Raw genomic sequence first — 20,756 nt, forward strand, 5'->3', positions numbered from 1 at the left:
GGGTACTATGAATAATTATATACCAAAACATTGGACAACCTAGAAGAAATTAATAAATTCCTAGAAGCATACAATCCACCAGGACTGAATCAGGAAGAAATAGTAGTAATCAGTCTTTTCGGATTTTCTAAGTAGACTGAATCAGTAATCAAAAATCTCCCAACAAACGAAAGTCAAGGACCAGGATGGCTTCACTGGTGAATTCTGCATACATTTAAAGAATTGAAACCAATCCTTCTCAAATTCTTCCAAAAAATAAGAGGAAGGAACACTTCCAAACTTATTTTATAATGAGGCCAGCATTACCCTGATACCAAAATCAGACAAGGACACCACAAGAAAATTACAGACCAACATCCCTGATGAACGTAGATGCAAAAATCCTCAACAAAATATTAGCAAACCAAATTCAACAATACATTAAAAGAATCATACATCATGATCAAATGGGATTTTAGTCCAGAGATGCAAGGACAGTTCAACATCTGCAAATCAATGTGATACACCATATTAACAAAAGGAAGGATAAAAATCATATGATCATCTCAATAAACACAGAAAAAGCACTTGACAAAACTCATCATCCATTTATGATAAAAACTCTCAACAAAGTGGGTAAAGAGGGAACATATCTCAACATAATAAAGGTCAGATATGACAAGTCCAAAGCTAACATCATACTCAGTGGTAAAAAACTGAAAGCTTTTCCTCTAAGGTCAGAAACAAGACAAGGAAGCCCACTCACCACTTTTATTCAACATAGTATTGGAAGTCCTGGCCAGAACAGTTAAGCAAGAAGAGGAAACAAAAGGCATCCAAATCGGAAAGGAAGAAGTAAAGCTATCCCTATTTGCACATGACATGATATTATATATAGAAAAAACCCTAAATAACAAAAAACTGTTAGCACGAATAAAGTCAGTAAAGTTGCAGTATCAAAATCAAAATACAAAAATCTGTTGCATTTCTATATACTAATAACAAACTATCAGAAAAGGAAATTAAGAAAACAATCCGATTTACAACTGCATCAAAAAGAATAAAATACCTTGGAATCAATTTAACCGTAGAGGTAAAAGACCTGTACACTGAAAACTATAGGACACTGATGAAAGAAGTTGAAGAAGACACAAATAACTGGAAAGATATTTCATGTTCATGAATTGGGAGAATACTGCTACAATGTTCATACTACCCAAGCTACAGATTCAGTGCAACCGCTATCAGAATTCCAATGGCATTTTTCACAGAAATAGAACAAACAATTATAAAATTTGTTTAAAACTATAAAAGATTCTGAAGAGCCAAAGCAATCTTGAGAAAGAAGAACAAAGCTGGAGATATCACACGCCCTGATTTCAAATTATATTATAAAGCTACATTAATCAAAATAGTATTGTATTGGCATAGAAACAGACACATCGATCAGTGGAACAAAACAGCCCAGAAATAATCCCATGCATATATTGTCAGTTAATATACAACAAAGGAGCCAAGAATGTACAATGGAGAAAGAACAGTCTTCAATAAATGGTGCTGGGAAAACGGGACCACTATCTTATACCATACAGAAAAACTAACTCAAAATGGATCAAAGATTTAAACATAAGACCTGAAACTATAAAATTAGAAGAAAACATAGGCAGTAAATAAGCTCCTTGACATCAGTCTTGGCAATGATTTTTTTGGATTTCATACCAAAGGCAATGGCAACAAAAGCAAAAATAAACAAGTGAAACTACATCAAACTAAAGATCTGCACAGCAAAGGAAATCATCAACAAAATGAAAAGGCAGCCTATTGATGGGGAAAGAAATACTTGCAAATCATATATCTGATAAGGGGTTAATATCCAAAACATATAAAGAACTCATACAACTCAATAGCAAAAAAAAAATCCAATTTAAAAACGGGCAGAAGGGGCTTCCCCGGCAGCACAGTAGAATCTGCCTGCCAGTCGAGGGGACACGGGTTCGAGCTCTGGTCCAGGAAGATCCCACATGTCACGGAGCAGCTAAGCCCATGCGCCACAACTACTGAGCCCGTGTGCCACAACTACTGAAGTCTGCACACCCTAGAGCCCGTGTTCCACGACAAGAGAAACCACTGCAATGAGAAGCCCACTCGCCACAGCTAGAGAAAGCCTGCGTGCAGCAATGAAGACCCAACGCAGCCAAAAATAAATGAATAAATAATAAATTTTAAAAATTTTTAAAAAAAGGGCAGAACATCTGAATAGACAGTTTTCCAAAGAAGACACACAGATGGCTAATAGGTACATGAAAAGGTACTCAACATCACTCATCATCAGGGAAATTAAAATCAAAACTACACTGAGGTATGACCTCACATCTGTTAGGATGGCTATTATCAAAAAGACAGGAAATAACAAGTGTTGGCAAGGATGTGAAAAAAGGGAACGCTTGTGCACTGTTGGTGAGAATTTTTTAAGGCTACTCACAAAATTAAGTCTTACTACCATAATTGGATCCAGCAATTCCACTCCTAGGTATTTATCCAAAGAAAACGAAAACACTGACTTGAAAAGATGCACCCCCATGTTCACTGCAGCATTACTTACAAAAGCTAAGATAGGGAAGCAACCTAAGTGTCCACCAATGGATGAATGGATAAAGAATATGTGGTACACACACAGAGGAATATTATTAATCAGTTAAAAAAAGAAATCTTGCCATTTGTGACACCATGGATGGACCTTGAGAACATTATGCTAAGTGAGATAAGTCAGACAGAGAAAGACAATGTATGATCTCACTTATATACGGAGTCTTAAAATAAAAAAGGGCTCATAGAGCAGATTGGGAGGGGTGTGTGTGGGGGTGGGTAAAATGTATATGGGTGGGTAAAATAGGTGAAGACGGTTAAAAAGTACAGACTTCCAGCTATAAAATAAGTCACGGGTATGTAATGTGCAGGATGGTGACTAGAGTTAACAATACTGTATATTTGAGAGTTGCTAAGAGTAAATCTTATAAAGTTTATTTTTCTTGTGATGAAAACTTTTAACTATGTATGGTGATGCATACATAGTTAATGAGACATATATACAAATATCGAATCATTTTGTTGTACACCTGAAATTAATGTATATACATGTCAATTATATCTCAGTTGTTTTTTTAAAAAAGTAAATGCTATAGAAAAAACTAGTGTTATTACTTAGAAAGCTGGAAACAGGCCTCAAAAAGGGGCCATTTCCTGTTCTAGCACCTTTCCCAGATTCTGAGAAGAGAAGACTGTTGTAGGAGGAAAAGGTCAACTCAGAAGGGCCAAGAATAAACAAGAGCATTAGTGAAAGAGCTTACACCAATCTGACCTCCACAGTGACCAACACATAAATGAGATCTCAGTTCAGAAAGATGCAGAAGAGCACCGTTGGTTTAGAAACAGGCTGCAGATATTTTCAGCTGCACTTAAACATCTCACTATCCCTGAGCTTCCAGCTCAGACACAGCAGGTTAAGTCTCACGTTATGTGCCAACCCCAAGTGGCTGCCTGTGTGCAAGGCTGCAGAGAATTTGAGGCTGTGTCCAGGCTCAGGAAAAAGGGGACTGTGGTGCATTCACAGTGTTGGCCATGTGTTACATATTTGACATCAATCGTCCAGCCTATTGAGATTAAAATAGATAGCTAGTGGGAAGTAGCTGCATAGCACAGGGAGATCAGCTCGGTGCTTTGTGACCACCTAGAGGGGTGGGATAGGGAGGGTGGGAGGGAGGGAGACGCAAGAGGGAAGAGATATGGGAACATATGTATATGTATAACTGATTCACTGTTATAAAGCAGAAACTAACACACCATTGTAAAGCAATTATACTCCAATAAAGATGTTTAAAAAAAATTTCAGTAAGTAATAGGGTATGTGAAGAAAGGGCTTCTCGCAAGCTAGAGAACTCTGGCCTGTAGATTAGCTCCTGATAGAATGCCAGTAATTAAACTCTCTGATACACCAATTAACACTGGGAAAAGGTCTCGAGTGGAGTTCCACAGGGCTCTGTCTTATGTCCTATCCCAGTCAAAATGTTTACCCATGACTTGGAATAAGGCATAGAGCGTACATTCGTTGGCATATGGAGCTGGGAGAGGCATTTGCTCTGATTAATTGTTTAAAGACTGGAGACTCCTGGGCCTTTGTTCCCCTGTGGTGCTGGGGAGGAACTCTGAATGTATCAGGAGCCCAGTGCCCTGACTAACGTCACCTTGAAGGGAAGTTGTGGGGACTAAGACTGGGCTGCCTTGCCAGGTCTTGCCTTTCTGAGAAGGAAGTGAAAGCCCAGCTTCCTCATACAGGATGACCACCTTGTGGTACCACAGACCCTCTGGCAAGGTGCGTTCCGGATGGGAGCTGGCAAAGAAGTGTCAGGGCGGCGTCCACTGCTCAATAATAATTGGATGGCCAGGATGCATGTGGAAGTTGTGGAGCTGCTGGGCCCAGCAACCTAGTGCATTGGGATGCTCTCTGCAGCCTCCCTGCCCTAATGGCCACAATGCTGCACTTGGGGTAGAGCCGTAAGTTTGCAAAGAGGAACAAGAGGATCAGAAGGAACGAGACACTGGGGGAGAGAGCAGGTGCCAAATGCAAGCCACTGCCACTCAGCGTTGCCAGGCAACGAGTGTGCATCACCGGCTGTGTCTGGGGAAACTGATTTCCTGTGTTGGTGGGGGCGTGTGCCCACAGACAGCCCTCGCTGGGGGAGGAAAGGGAAGCCCTCTCTCCAAGACACTGGAGGAGGCTGGCAGCAGACAGGCCTCCTTCATACTCAAGTCCGTGACTTCACGGCAATCCTGTTAACTTCCTCAGTCTTCCACTGCCTATCATCCCTGCACCGCTTGAAAGGGAGGGAACCTTATGTACCAAATCGTCCACAAAGTAAGCAAAGTAATTTCAAGGCAACAGCATTTCTTCCCCCTTTTTTTTCCCATACCTGCTAGAGCACTGACCAAGAAGTAGGCCGTAGAAAGGAGTTTCTGGTTGTGGACCACATCCTCTGGGCCTGGACACTCGCCCTGCACACTGTACCCCACTAGCCGCAGGAAGGCCACGAGGTCCCGCTGCTGTGAAGGCTTCAGCTTCCCCAGCACGGCCAATGAGGGTGACAGGCTGCTGACTATGTCCTCACACTGTAGGGAGAGATGGGGGGGGGGGCAGGGAAGAGAAGAGAGACAGATCTAGTAAAGCCACAGGCCAAGCTGGGCACAACATAGGCCTCTGCCCCATGACACACAAGCCTTGTAGTGAGATGGAGAGTGGTCCTCCAAATATAGGTCCACCTGGAGCTTCAGAATGAGACCTTATCTGGCATCCTTGCAGATGTAATTTAGGTAGGGATCTCGAGATCATCCTGGATTGAGGTGGGCCCTGAATCCAATGGTGGGTGTCCTTTAAGAGACAGGAAAGTAGATGGCCATGTGAAGACAGAGTAGAGATTTGAGCAATGTGGCCACAAGCCAAGGAATGCCAGGAGCCACCAGAAGCTGGAGGAGGCAAAAAAGGATTCTCTCCTAGAGCCTGTGGGGAAGCATGGCCCTAATGACACCTTGACTTTAGACTTGTGGCCTCCAGAATTGTAAGAGAGTAAATTGGAGTTTGTGGTCATTTGTTACAGCAGCCCTAGGAAACTAATACACCCTTCTATTCACATCGACTACCTTTCTGCAGTTAGAAAACTAAGGACCTGGGAATAAGAGAAAAAAGAAGCTTTAGGGTTAAAAGGAGGTGGGGAAATTTTAAACACCATTTTATCCCAGCTCAAGGCCTTATCCCAAGAGATCTAGCCCATCCACATCTCCAGAAAACCATGCGAAGACACTACCTTGAGATGTCTCCGGTCTTACCACTTGCTCCAGAACCAAGAGTAATTCTTCATCAAACAGGACCGCCTGGAGGACGTCATTCAGAGCTCTCTGTTGCTGCTCTGGCAGCTCCACAAAGGGATGGAAATTCCTCTCCAAGAACAGAGGGGCTGTGAAAGCAGCAGAACATACCCAGTCTCGTGACTTATCTCAGAAGGAGGACCAGTAACTTGCTTTTTATAGCTAATTGTCCTCTGTTCTTTCATAAACACTTCCAGCTGCAGTCTTGGAACTCAGAAATAAAGGACGCGTTAAATACCACCCTGCATGTTTTTTACTAACCAGTCAAACTACTAAAGGAAGAAAGAAGGAGGGAAGGGAAGAGAGGGAGGGGAGACAGAAAGAGACAAAAAAACAGAGAAGAGGGAAGCCGGGTTTTGTTTCAGACTTTAGTTTCCTGCTGACCCACTAAACATTAAGTCTAATCAGTTATTTTCTGGAAAAGTCATTTAAAATTATTAAATTATCGAGGCTGAATTACTGAACATCAGGACTTTTACAAACCTTCAGAGTCATCGTGCAAATTCCAAAATACATTCTTTTTCATATCTTTCTAATACACTACAGATTTTGTATCCTTTAATATTAAATGCATGCTTTTCAAGGGGCTGGCACAGTTTTCACTGGGCAAACACAGATATTCCACTTTCTCCATTCTTCTTCACCCGTCCTGGAGAATGGGTTAGAATCCCAGCTGGATTACTAACGTCCTCTTCAGGATGCTTGAGCCGCTCCCCTTAAAATCTTCCGTTTTCATTTTAAGACAGTCAAAAGTTTCTAGTGACTTAAGCCCAGTGGGAATTTAAAAACGAGATTTGATAAACCAAAGCTTTCCTATACAGGGATGCAGACCAATACATAAATGCACCCTCTGCTGATGTCAAATTCCAGACAACAGTTATACTCAAAAACTGCTCTGTAAACACAATTAGTTCCTCGCCAGCCCCAGCCTGGAGAGAAGGGCCGTCCTGGCTGGTCTAGGGTCCACGTGCACAGAGGCGGGTGCCCACCCTACTCCTGCCTAAACTACCCAGCCTCCCCTCTCCATGCCAGGCTGACTGGAATGACCAACTGACAGGGTGGACTGGTGGGTAAGGAAATTGTAAGAAAGCTCAGCCTGTCGTGTCACTTCCTGTAGTGCAGTTCAAGGCTGTAGCACCACTGCTGATGTGATTCTAACCCGTGACACTGACATCGCTTAAGTGGCAGCTGAAAATCACACCCAATTACCGTGAGGGGGCCTGCAGCCCTGCATGAGATGGGAAAGCCTTAAGATTGGACCTTCACTGCCAGTTCTGTCAACATTGATATTTTTGCTACAGAAACAAAAGCATCTATATTCTGGTTTGGGACTCGTTGAAGCCCCACTGATGAGTCTCTCCTCTAACCCTCCAAGCCAGAGATATTCTGAGCTGGTTCTAGCTCTTTTTCCCTAAGCTCTTAATTATTCGCTTTCTCTTTTTCCTTGCCCATCTCCTCTTCCACTATATACTGCACTCCTACTAATTCCTGCCCTACCCCCTACAAGAAACTTTTTTAAAAAACACAAAATGCTGTGGGGAGCGAAAGGAACTGCTGCAGGCAAGTCACAGGTACCGCCCTCCTCCTCGCTGGATGCCTTGGCATCTCACGGCTTCAGGCCACGTGGATAAGGGCCTCCAAGAGAGCATTTTGCGAAGCTAACGAAGCGCTGCCTGTCTCGGCAATGAAGCCTGGAATAAATGAAACAAGTGCAAAACTTGGGTTCTCTCTCCTTGCTGCTGACTAGCTCTTCCTGGTAGTCAGCAAGACTCCTGTGGTTCAGATGAAAGAAAATGTTAGGCCCCTAACTCTTCCCCTCCTCAGCCTCCTACCCCTTCCTTAAAACAGGCCATCCAAGACCTGAGGTTCCCTAAGATCTGACCAGGGTGAGTCCTGATGAGTGAACTAGAACTGATTCAGGCACCGTCCTGTCTGTCCTCAAATGTTTTCCATGAAGTCACTAAGGAGTCACCGCTTCTGAAGGGCGCATCCCCTCCTGGGGTACGGCACTCAATTACCCAGCAGCTCACCATGCCCCAGCCTGCTGGCAATACCTTGTTTTAAAACACTCAGTGGCCCATCCGAGGCAGGCAGCCCTTGCCCAGCATCTGGCATGTCCCAGAACGCAAACTCTCGTAAGGGCAGGAGGTCCAGGAAGGCAGAGTCACTTCTCTTGTGCTCGAAGCCCCCGTGCTTCCCTTGCAGGAGGCAGAATTCTGTAATGTGGGGGAAAAGGACAAGCTAGGCATTAGGGTCAGCCTTGTTGGCACATCCCAGACCTGGCTTTACCTAAATCAAGCAGGGCAGGGGGACGTGTCCACCCTCTTCCTCATACACCCGCTTCCTACACTTATGCTATTTGACCAAAACTCAGCCACTTCCTACAAATACAGGAGAAATGGTTGTTCTTAACATAAGGTTCTCGTGAACAGGCAGGAAGCAACCTTTCAAACATCAGAAGTACTTCCTTAGCCTGACTGGAACAAACCAACTCCAACAAACAACCCACCATATTTAACTGAGAAAATTGGAATTTGATTGATAAATCTGATTTGACTAAACTGATACAGAATTATTGACAATATATTTAGGTGCACAAGTGGTTACGTGGCTCTTGGAGAGTCAGTTATTCGTTAATAAACTATTTTCTGCAATTATATGAACGAACCTTATAAACGTGTTGAGAGGAAAATCCATACACAAAAGAATATATTCTATATGAATCTGTATGAAGAGACTAGTCTTTTTTTTTAAAGTCTTATCTTTTAGAGATATTTCAATAGTTATAGACAAAATAATATAATGCCTACAATTTGCTTCAAAACAATTGACTAGGGGTGGAGAGAGGTGGGAAAGTTATAGATGAAACATGCACTGCCCTAGTTATTGAAGCTGGATGGTAGGTACATGGGGTTCACTATATTACTATCTGTAGTTCTGAACATGTGTGTAATTTTCCATAATAAAAAGTTTTTAAAAATTATAAAAAGAAATGCCCCTTAAATATTTCCGTATTTGAGGGCCCAACTAAAGTAACTAAGTTGTAGGTAAAAATGCAACAGTGTGGGGCTTCCCTAGTGGCGCGGTGGTTGAGAGTCTGCCTGCCGATGCAGGGGACACGGGTTGGTGCCCTGGTCCGGGAAGATCCCACATGCCGCGGAGCGGCTGGGCCGGTGAGCCATGGCCGCTGAGCCTGTGCGTCCGGAGCCTGTGCTCCGCAATGGGAGAGGCCACAGCAGTGAGAGGCCCGCGTACTGCAAAAAAAAAAAAAAAAAAATGCAACCGTGTGTCCTTGCTAAGTAAAAATTGTGTGAACTCAAGAATGAGGGTTCTCCCTCTTGCACTGTTGGAGGGAATGTAAATTGATACAGCCACTGTGGAGAACAGTATGGAGGTTCCTTAAAAAACTACAAACAGAACTACCATATGACCCAGCAATCCCACTACTGGACATAACCTGAGAAAACCGTAATTCAAAAAGAGTCATGTACCAAAATGTTCATTGCAGCTCTATTTACAATAGCCCGGAGATGGAAACAACCTAAGTGTCCATCATCGGATGAATGAATAAAGAAGATGTGGCACATATATACAATGGAATATTACTCAGCCATAAAAAGAAACGAAATTGAGCTATTTGTAATGAGGTGGATAGACCTAGAGTCTTTCATACAGAGTGAAGTAAGTCAGAAAGAGAAAGACAAATACCGTATGCTAACACATATATATGGAATTTAAGAAAAAAAAATGTCATGAAGAACCTAGGGGTAAGACAGGAATAAAGACGCAGACCTACTAGAGAATGGACTTGAGGATATGGGGAGGGGGAAGGGTAAGCTGTGACAAAGCGAGAGAGAGGCATGGACATATATACACTACCAAATGTAAGGTAGATAGCTAGTGGGAAGCAGCCGCATAGCACAGGGAGATCAGCTCGGTGCTTTGTGACCGCCTGGAGGGGTGGGATATGGAGGGTGGGAGGGAGGGAGACGCAAGAGGGAAGAGATATGGGAACATATGTATATGTATAACTGATTCACTTTGTTATAAAGCAGAAACTAACATACCATTGTAAAGCAATTATACTCCAATAAAGATGTTAAAAAAAAAAAAAGAATGAGGGTTCTCCTGACCCACCTCCTACAGTAATGAAAATAAAAACAAAAAGAAAACAAATGGCACCTAATTAAACTCAAAAGCTTTTGCACAGCAAAGGAAACCATAAACAAAAGGAAAAGACAATGCCAGGATGGGAGAAAATATTTGCAAATGAAGCGACCAACAAGGGATTAATCTCCAAAATACACAAATAGCTCATACAACTCAACAACAAAACAATCCAATCAAAAAATAGGCATTAGAACTAAACAGACATTTCTCCAAAGACAGATGGCCAAAAAACACAAGAAAAGATGCTCAATATTGCTAATTATTAGAGAAATGCAAATCAAAACTACAATGAGGCATCACCTCACACCAGTCAGAATGGCCATCATCAAAAAATCTACAAAAATAAATTCTGAGAGGGTATGGAGCAAAGGGAACCCTCTTGCACTGTTGGTGGGAATGTAAATTGATACAGCCACTATGGAGAACAGTATGGATGTTCCTTAGAAAACTAAAAATAGAACTACCATATGATCCAGCAATCGCACTTCTGGGCATACACCCAGAGAAAACCATAAATCAAAGAGATACATGCACTCCAATGTTCACTGCAGCACTACTTACAATAGCCAAGATGTGGAAGCAACCTAAATGCCCATCAACAGAGGAATGGATAAAGAAGATGTGGTACACATATACAATGCAATATAACTCAGCCATAAAAAATAATGAAATAATACCATTTGCAGCAACATGGATGGACCTAGAGATTGTCATACTGAGTGAAGTAAGTCACAGAACAAATATCGTATGATATTGCTTATATGTGGAATCTAGAAAGATTACAAAATTGAAATAGAGTTAGAGATGTAGAAAACAATCTTATGGTTACCGGGGGAAAGAGGGGAGGGATAAACTGGGAGACTGGCATTAACATATACACACTACTATATATAAAATAGACAGCTAATAAGGACCTGCTGTATAGCACAGGGAACTCTACTCAGTACTCTGTAATGACCTATATGGGAAAAGAATTTAAAAGAGTGGATATATGTATAACTGAATCACTTTGCTGTACACCTGAAACTAACACAACATTGTAAATCAACTCTACTCCAATAAAAATGTTTAAAAAAGAATGAGGGTTCATTTTATGCTTCTATTCAATAATTTGTGTACAGGCTATGGAATGAGAATGTGGCTGAGCCTAGTACTTGCATGACATGTGAAACGCATGGGTATTAGCACGTGTTTTCAATTGCTGTGGACACTGATGACATCATAAAGACAGGACGGCTGTCTAAAGACAAAGAAAACAAGCTTTCGTTTACTCAACCGACGACCCACCCACACTCCTAGTCATCCAGGATGCCCCTGGCTCGCTCCACCCTATGCACCAGGCACCGAAGTGGATAAGCGTGAACTGACCCCCAGGGAAAGCTCCCCAAGGACGAGGACCATGACCATTAACACAGCCTCAAATCCTGCCAACAGCCCTGTGGGGCCCCCCAACCATATTCTGGGAGTCCAAGACCCCAGCACCACTCTTCCTTTACACATATGCACAGCCCCCCTGAAGGCACTGCCAACTCCTTCACTCTTTGCAGCATCAGGCACTGCAAGGAGCCAGAGATTCAACAGGACCACAACCTAGGCCTTGACAGTAAGTGTGATATGAGTGGAAGAGGCGGACAGGTCACTGAATGGCAGAGTGGCAGGTGTGGAGAAAGAAGCAGAAAAGGATTCTTGGACGAAGCAGTGTCTAAGTAGCCCCCAAAAGCCTGGTAGGAATTAGCTGGGCCAAGAGGCAGGGCGCACACTCCAGAGGCTCACAATAAGCGAGTGGAGGGTTCCCAGGCGGTGGGTTAACGCTGGCTGTGTCACTACGTTGGGAGGCGCTGGTGATGAGAAGCAAGGCTGGACACGACGTGCCTGGAAGGGCAGACTTTATCTTGGGACAAAGGGAGCCTCAGAAGGGTGTTTGAGCAGGTGAGTGAAGTGACCAAATGTGTATTTTTTTTTTTGCGGTACGCGGGCCTCTCACTGCTGTGGCCTCTCCCGCCGCGGAGCACAGGCTCCGGACGCGCAGGCTCAGCGGCCATGGCTCACGGGCCCAGCCACTCTGCGGCATGTGGGATCTTCCCGGACCGGGGCACGAACCCGTGTCCCCTGCATCGGCAGGCGGACTCTCAACCACTGCGCCACCAGGGAAGCCCCAAATGTGTATTTTTAAATAATCACATCAGCTACACTGTTAGGATGGGAAAGATTCAAAGCAGAGGAGCCAATTAAGAGTCTGTGATGGGAACGAGGCGGGGGGTGTCAGTGTCGGCCTCTGGACCTGCAGAGAAGTGCACAGACCCGGGAGGGTGGGAAGCACAGGTTCACGTCCACAGGTGCCCAATCAGAAGTTCGTGCTGAAAGGACACTGGTAAATGCCTAATTCTACAGAGCAAAGGCTAAAGTTCAAGACAATAACATGATGTTTCTGATTGGCCATAAGAGGTGTGGGGGGGGGATCTGTTGGCAAAGGGAGGGATCGTGGCTGAGCGAACCCCTCGTCAAGGACGGGCTCACAGATGCCTCCCCCAAGGGACACGGAGGGAGTGGCCTCCTCTCGAAGTTTCAGAAGACAGCCAGGATCCTCGTCAACTGTACTCCCACCCAGAAGGTGGGAGGAGAGATCGAGCAGCCTCTTAAGGGCCCTTCCAGCCCCTGTAGGGCTGTTTATGAAGCCGGATCAGAACGTTCTGCAGGAAGAGCAACAGAAAAGAGATGGGAAAAAGCAGCAGAACTGGCTTAAGAATCAGGCAGTGTGTCACACGAACAAGGGCCTGACCACCAAGCTGCACGGGCAGGGCAGGCAGCAGCAGGAGAGGGCAAAGGAAAGGGCTTCCTAGGCCAGCATGTGGGCAGAGAGCCCGAGGAACCCTGAGGACTCCCCAGGGCACCTCTGCTCAGCAGCACAAAGAGTTTATTGTCAAGACAGCAGAAGCAAGTCAAGATAGAAGGCTTGAAACTGAAATGCAAACAGGAGAGCCTCGCCAGGCAGGCTTTGTCTTTCCAACCCCATCTGAGAAAACAGATGCCCCCTGTGGGAGCGACAGGTGCCCCAACAGAGCTGCATGCAGGGCAGAGCACCTCCACCTCCTCGGAGAAACAGGGAGGGGCTCCCGGGGGCCCCAAAGCCTGGAATGGCAGCCCCAGCCTGGCCCCCAGCCGCCAAAGGGTCCTCAGAGCACTCATGGGCATCCTCGGTGCGGGCCAAGCTTCCAAAGAGCCTGACGAAAGCAACACCTCCACCACCAATCCATCTGGACAGGATAACCAAGGCCTCAGCAGCCTGGGCTGGAGTCACACATGCCCACGTGGTCACACAGCTTATCACACGCTGATGACAAAAGCTGGGGGGGCAACTTAATCATCTAATAGGCAGTTTGTTCAGTGGACGGATAGTCTTTCAAAGAGAAAGAATCATCATCGTGCCCAGGATGACACAAATTTGGAAGCTTAGACCTAAAGGATGCTTGCTGGTCGCGATTCTTGGTATTCCTGGTATCCCATGCGTCCCTGGCCCACCCCTAGACCAACTTCCTACAACTGGCACCTTTGCTTCTTGTCTCCCCCCGGAAACACAGGCTGCTCTACATGCGAAACGAAAGAGGGAGGGTCAGTGATTGCCCTTCACGTCCCTTACACATCCGCGGGCTTGTCCACTGTCCCATAGGACAGTCAGCATTCCGAGCGCCCACGGTTGTAGATGAACGGTGGTACCTCGCGTGGCCGAGTGAGCAGAAGGCTGACTCCCAGAAGACACCCGCATCCCTGGCCTGGTCCCCGCCACCTGACAGAAAACAACTGGGGGAAGGGCAGGAGGCAGCCACAGACATGTATGGCCCGTCACGGCACCCTTTTACAATGTTCTCATCATGGAGAATCGAAAGTGCACAGGGACGGAGAGAGTAGTACAGGGAGCCTCCGCACACGCACCGACCGGCTGTGATGGCCTCCCCCACCTCTACCCACTACGCACACCCCTCACTCTCCACCATCGTGCCTGAAGCAAACCACAGACATATTTCCATTTCATCTGTGAAGAGTTCACTGTAAATCTCTAAAAACTAAGATGACGCTTTTCATAAGCATAACCACGACAATGTGATCATACCTTAAAAAGTTAATTTATGATGTTGCATATATTAATTCATGTCCCCAAAAAGCAGTCAGACACTTTCCTTGGGTTTGACACAACCTTTTCCTGGGAAGAGTGTGAGGGAAGAGCCGTGAGTATCTAAGACAAGCCACACCAACTGTAAAACCCTATTTTCTTCAAGTGATGCAGTGACCTCCCGGCTTTGAACACACTGCTGATCAGACAGCAAGGTCAAATGCAGCTCTGTGGGCTCCCTACAGGGGACGGGAGGTAAGATGATCACAACGATGACAGGATTGATAGCTAAGGTGAGTACTTAAGCCACCGCTCTACCGGGCACTTCACACAGCTCATCTACCCTGGTCCTCACCGCAGCCCTGTGAGGGAAAGTCTTTCCCCTCCCAGACACGGGAAGCTGAGGCCCAGGCGGCTTCAGCAAGCTGCCTGAGACCTCACAGGACCCCGTGGCGCTGGGGCCGATGCCCAGTCCGTCCAACTGCAGAGCCCATGTTCTTCGCCCTGTGCCCCGTCGGTGAAGCACACCCCACACGGACATCTGGGCATCCCTCACCAACACCCTCCCACCGCGGTCCTCCGTCTCACTTGTCCTGAGACATCCCCAAACTCTTCCGATATCTCTTTCTTCTCAATCCCCAGAGCAGCGGGGGATCCTCTACAAGTGTGTGTCTCAGGGGAAGATGGGGTGTCCCTCCGCAATGGCTCAACCGCCTCCAGAGAGCTCTGAGCTGAGGCACACTCACCGAACTGGCCGTCTGCTCTCACATACAGCTCGATGACGCCGTAGGCGATGGTGGTGGGAGCCGGGATTTCCAGCACCACATTGCTGTCCTTGATGATGTTCCCATCCTCCGTCGCTGACACCTGTGGGCGAGGGCGCATGCTCCCACCTGTGTGCTCAGGCTCCCCCAGGTTTCTCCTGCCCCCATGTGGCCAGCCTAGTGCCTGTGCACAAAGAGTGCCAGGGAAATGCCCATGGAATGGAGCAGAAAAAGGGACCAGCGGGCAGGGGCCAGGATTTAATCCTTGTCGGCCTCATGATGTCCTACACGTATTCCAAAGTCAATGGCCAACCTGGTGGCACAAAGGCGAGATCCCAGTTTGGGATACAATGAAGTTAGGTCTATGGTGCTGAATAAAGAAGACAAAAAACAAGATAACTTCCCATTTCCCTCGTGGAGGATTATGGAAACAACTCTGAAATCCTCAGAAAATCCTCAGTGGTAAGAGAGCCCGACTAGGAGAACCTAGCTGAGAGCAAGACCCCCCGAGCACATCCTCCTGGACCTCATGGATGGCACACGGTGCAGTCAGATAAAACCCGGGGAAAGGCACAAGGATGACAGAAGGGTGGGCAGGAAATGCCGAGTCAGGCACCAAAGCTCTCTCCTTCAAACCCTGTCACAAATATGACCCTTGCCCACCGTGGCCTGGGGAGGAAGGTGAGAAGCTATTTGTTGCCCAAATGCTGGAGATCAGAGACATCTTTAGCAACTTGATCCTGGTCACAGTGTGATGCCAGCTGGTCTCCTGACTCCCAGGCAGGCTCCAGGCCTTTGGTGGGGGTCACCGTGGATAGAAATATCGGCAGGGCCAGCTGAAGCCATCTCCCATCAGGCCTCATCACTCTGTCCGGCCTGCCCACCCCAGGGCGAGTCCAGCCCTGGACCTGTATCTCCACCTCCTAAATACAACTTTTCTGGGTCCTCTAGTATAATTTGAAAGTTACCCCAAGAAGTAAATCTCTAAGAAAAGAATATCGGGCACCATGGCAAGCTGGAGGGGACACAGACTGGGGCTGCAGCCTCCTGTGCCAGTTCGGTTCCACTGAAGCTCAGGGATCAGCTTGGTAAGACTGTCTGTAACTTAATCCAGAAGCATCTGTGCATGTATATAAAGACATATGTACAGATCTTTACCTTCCCTAACTCAATCCATTAGGGATTTAAGGCGGCTAAAGCAAAGGAATCATTTTGAGACCCTTGGCTCTGAGGGGCTCTAGGGGTCATCTGTGCCTCAACCTAGCCAATGCTCATTTGACCCATTTGCTTTTGGGAAAGCACCTGACCCAACCCTGCATGGCCCGTCCAAGTGTCCTATCACCCCGGCCTTGGGTTTACTTCAGGAATGAGCACGGACCAGGAGGGTCCAGTGAGTGCTAGCCTTGAAGCACTCTTTCCACTGGGGATGAGGTGGGAAGAAAGCCAGGAGCTGCCTCCCCACAAGCTTATATGAGAGGGACTCTACCCCAGGGAAGGCAGTCCACAACCTTCTCTTGAGTCCTGGCCTGGATCCAGAGGTGACTGAAGCTAGATCACCCCAGATGTTTCAGTTACGTGAGCCGATAAATTCTCGTTTAAACCAATTTGAGTTGGATTTCTGTTAACTCACTACAGAAAGAATCCTGACGAAGGAAGACCCCACCCGAAGAGGCCCCTGACCGAGGCCCCCGTGGCCTCTGACCCGGCACCCCCACCCGCTGGGTGCGCACCTGCACGGTCTTGGTCTGGATCCCCACCATGCCACCGCACTTCTCCTCGATCTGGACGTGCTCGGATATCACACACTTCCGCGTCGTCACTATCTTCTGTGTCAGGACACACAGGACCTCATTCTTCCTCTCCAGCACCTGCTGCAGCACTGAATTCTTCAGATTTATTGTTCTGAAAAAGAAAAACGCCCGTGAGTGGCCTCGTACCTCAGGGGAGACTGATGCAGTGTGAATTTTCGCCTCTCGCACAGCTGGCGGCTGAGGAGCAAACAGGTGACAACCAGCATCGTTTATTTTCCGGTGATGAGAGAGGGGGCAGTACATCCGGAGAGGCAGAAAGCAAAGTCTCCCAAGGCCACCTCAGAGCTGCCAGGCCTCCGGAGAAAGGCTGGACACCGGGGGCGGGGGGAGGCACCTGTCAAACAGGAGCAAGAAAGAAACCCAGTGGGCGTGGCAGCTGCGGTCCATCCGCTCACACCGGGGACTCCACCCTGTCATTTAACCAGAGGCCGCGGGACCACAGACATCACAGGTGTGGGCAATAAATACAGGATTTCTCTGGGGGGAATGCTGACCAGTGCTTTTCACACAGGAGAGGGGAACAGGCTTGAAGCACGAACAGCAAGGAAAAAACTGGACTTGAATTTAAAAGGTACTTTTTAATCTGTCTGTCCAGGAAGGACATGTGATCTCTTAGAAGGGATTTTACATCATTTTACAGATGGGGAAACTGAGGCCAGTTAGGCGTGGCCTGCCCAGGTCACCCAGCAGAGACTTGGGGCTCCCAGGTGGCTCCTCTGGGGAACTTCAAGAACAAGGTAAATTTCCATCTGCGAAAGATGATTCGTTGCTTAGAAGCAAACGATGAAGTGCTCTCTCTGGAGGTCCTGCTCCATGCTGTTGCGTTCATGGAGTGGACAGGAAGAAAACCAAATGAGAGTTAGTGTCAGCACAGGAACAATTACAGTGTTCATCCTGTGCTTTTTAAACAATCCCAGCTTAGTTACCTTGAAAGCTCACCACCATCCCCAACAGCGGTGGTCACCCCGCCCCGCAGGCAGACGCAGGTTCTCCAGGCTTCAGCAAGCGTCCCCGCAACAGAGGCAAGTAGCTGGAAAGGTCCTGTCTCCATGTAAAAAGCTGCCTGGTGCGGAAACAACCCGTGTCCAGAAACAGATGAACAGATAGGCCAGCGTGGTCCATACACACAGTGGGACGTTATTCAACCACAGAATGGAATAAAGCTGACACGCACTACAACACAAACGAACCTTGAAGACGTTATGCTGAGTGAAAGAAGCCAGGCACAAAAGGACAAATATTGGATGATTTTACTTATATGAAATAACTAGACTAGGCAAATTTAGAGCCACAGAAAGTAGATTTGAGGTTACCAGGAGCTGAGGGAGAGAGTATGTGGGGTTCTTGCTTGACGGCTACAGAGTTTTTGTTTAGGGTGATAAAAAAGTTCTAGAAATGGATAGTGGTGATGGCTGCGTGACAGTGTGAATGTACTTAATGCCACTGAACTGTACACCTAAGAATGGTTAAAATGGCAAATTTTATATTTTATCACAATAAAAAAAAGTAAAGACAGGAAAGACTGTCTGATCTCAGTAGTGGTCAGAGAAATGCAAATTATAACAATGTTTCACACATATTAAATGTCATAAAGACAAATTGACAACAACAATGAAATTTGGCTACAAACTTAAAGAAATGTGTACATGGGAAACCCAGAGGATAGTACACGTGTGATCGGGAAGGGTTTCTAAAACGAAATCTCCAGGTTCAAGGAAATCTTCCTACAGCTAAAGCATGCATGGGAAACCCAGAGGATGGTACACCGTGTGATCAGGAAGGGTTTCTAAAACGCACCTCATTTTTCATCTCCTGGTGCTCGGGTTCGCCGTTCCAGCCGCTTTACTAACAATCTCCCACCTTAGGAGAATCAGCACCTTTAACCTCCTGTTTCGTACAGTTTGCAATTTGTCCGGAGGATGAACGGGAAGAGGGGGAACCAATGAGAGACTAGCTGTAGGTGATGGACGGGCACATGTCACTGTAATTTCCAATCAGGAAGAACAACTAACCAAAGGCTCAGCCTGCCCCCCAGAACCAGAGTAGGGCCTGAAGCAATCCTGCGGTTTTGCGGCCAGCTCCCAGAGGGTTGGACCCAAAAGAACACATCTGGAGGCGAGGGCAGGGGAGTACACACTGAATGGGGGAGAAGAGCGCCCCTTCCTCACCCAGAGGAACTGCTGCTCCCCCCACCCCGTTCTCCCACGAGATCACCCGCCTCCCACGTGCCCGCAGCTCTGTGCAACACAGACATCTGCAGTCAACGTGCAGGTGGGTCCCAGCTTCATCTCCTCCTCGCTGGGTCACTGCCTCTCGTCTCTGAGCCTCAGTCTGCACATCTGTAAAGTAAGGCTTGACTACGAGGCTTACCTGCAGTGACCCACACTGCACCCGTCTGAAAATGTTTCTTTCCTTCCACTATTGGCAGGGAGGCCAAATCAAGTTCCCTCTCCAGGCTGGCCAAATATGGCCACAGTTTTCAGGGGAGCCTTCAGCCGGGGAGCAGACCCTCCAAGCAGCTAAGAAAACAGCTACCCGGATACAGGCCAGGAGTTCCTGGGGGAGGAAAGCAGGCAGGAGCTGCCGGAGGCAACAGGTGGGGATGCACTAGGAAGCGTGGCTCCACGCCCGGCACGGCTGCGGGTCCACAGGGACCAGGCTGTGGGCCAGGGACGCCAGCGGGAACAGAGGTTCCTCTTCTGAGGTACCTGAAAGCTCCCCAGGCCCAGCCCTAATGAAGCAGGCTCCTTCCCAGTCTGAAGCTTTAATTTCCATTCTCTTTACTTCTAAGGCTTGGAAAGCCAAATGCAAACCAGACAGAAGAAACCCAGAGAAGACTTTTAAAACTCTAACAATATCCAAAAGGAGGGAAGCAGCTTTCTTTCCCAACACATAATGCAGCCCCCAGGACCCCTCCCATAGAGACAAGGGGAGGGCATGCTTTCCGAGCAGACCCCCATCCCAAACTCATTCATTTCACTCCACAGGTAACTGGGTCCTATTATGTTCTGGGCCAAATGCTGGAGATTCTCAGTGAGAAAGACCAAGGGGATCACTGTTGCCACGACCCTCCTGTGTAATAGCCCTTGATCATAACATGTCCTAGAGGAACAGGGCTTCAAATGGAGTTCGGATAAGGCTCTTCAAAAAGTAATGTGCGTCATGACAGAGCAGGGGCAAGTCAGCTCTTAACCTGTCTTCCGTGGAGAAATTATGAAACTACAAGGGCCCCAGGGGATGACTAGTTCTGAGGTAGAAAACCAGTTTCATCTTGAATACCACCTCTGATGGATCCATCAATGATCGCTGCCTAGCTACTGGGAAAGGATTCTAAGACTGGGTCTAGGCCAGGAGGCAGTGAGCAGCGAGAAAGCCATGACTGACTGACTCGCAACGTCTGCACAGGCCTGGGAGGGGACGAGGTCCTGATCGCTCAGATCTAATCCAGTGTCTGTGCTCAGAAAGGGAGACTGCGGCCCTCAGAGGTCACAGACTGGCCTGAATCCCATGGCACACATCTTCTGACTCTCAGACCAGTGATCTTTCCACTACACTGCTCTAACAACTGACGGCAAGAGGCCAGGGTACAAAGGCACTCTGAAGAAACCGTGCAAGACTGCAGGGGGTTTGTTCCACCGTCTCTCCAGGAACAGAGATTGGGACATTATAAAGAGCCCAAAGATGGTGGCCAGCCTGATACTGCAAAAGTATTCAGCAAGAATTACTAACCCACAGAAATGTAGCTATGTACTGACGATTAAGGCTTTAGCAATTTCGGTATTTCTCCTAAAGGGTTTTGATTTATTGGCTAACACTAAAGGAGAAGTGTGCTCGCAGACCAGCTGTACAGTGGAAAAATTAGAAAGGCTGTGGAGATGAGGTCCATGCACGTTGCTTGTAAACTTGGCTTTGCTCTTCTGACACTTCATTAAGCAGCAAAGTCTGCTTCTCTTTTGATAGCCAGCCTCCTCCAGTCTAGAGACCTGGCAAAACACCCCACCAAGGCCG

General features: G+C 47.1%; 1 protein-coding gene across 2 annotated transcripts in view; it reads right to left on the minus strand.

The window, feature by feature from the left end:
• The window catches only part of GSDME (gasdermin E), a 73,277-nt gene that overhangs the window by 11,329 nt on the left and 41,192 nt on the right, over positions 1 to 20,756 (minus strand). For both annotated transcript variants that reach the window (XM_067746530.1, XM_067746531.1), the window contains 5 exons: positions 16,668 to 16,839; positions 14,920 to 15,040; positions 7,950 to 8,111; positions 5,857 to 5,984; positions 4,947 to 5,142 (listed from right to left, as the gene is read on the minus strand). In XM_067746530.1, the coding sequence (XP_067602631.1) occupies positions 4,947 to 5,142; positions 5,857 to 5,984; positions 7,950 to 8,111; positions 14,920 to 15,040; positions 16,668 to 16,839 (779 nt within the window). The remainder of the gene's footprint in view (positions 1 to 4,946; positions 5,143 to 5,856; positions 5,985 to 7,949; positions 8,112 to 14,919; positions 15,041 to 16,667; positions 16,840 to 20,756) is intronic.

This window comes from Pseudorca crassidens, chromosome 8 (genome assembly GCF_039906515.1).
Source record: "Pseudorca crassidens isolate mPseCra1 chromosome 8, mPseCra1.hap1, whole genome shotgun sequence".
Taxonomy (NCBI): Eukaryota; Metazoa; Chordata; class Mammalia; order Artiodactyla; family Delphinidae; genus Pseudorca; species Pseudorca crassidens.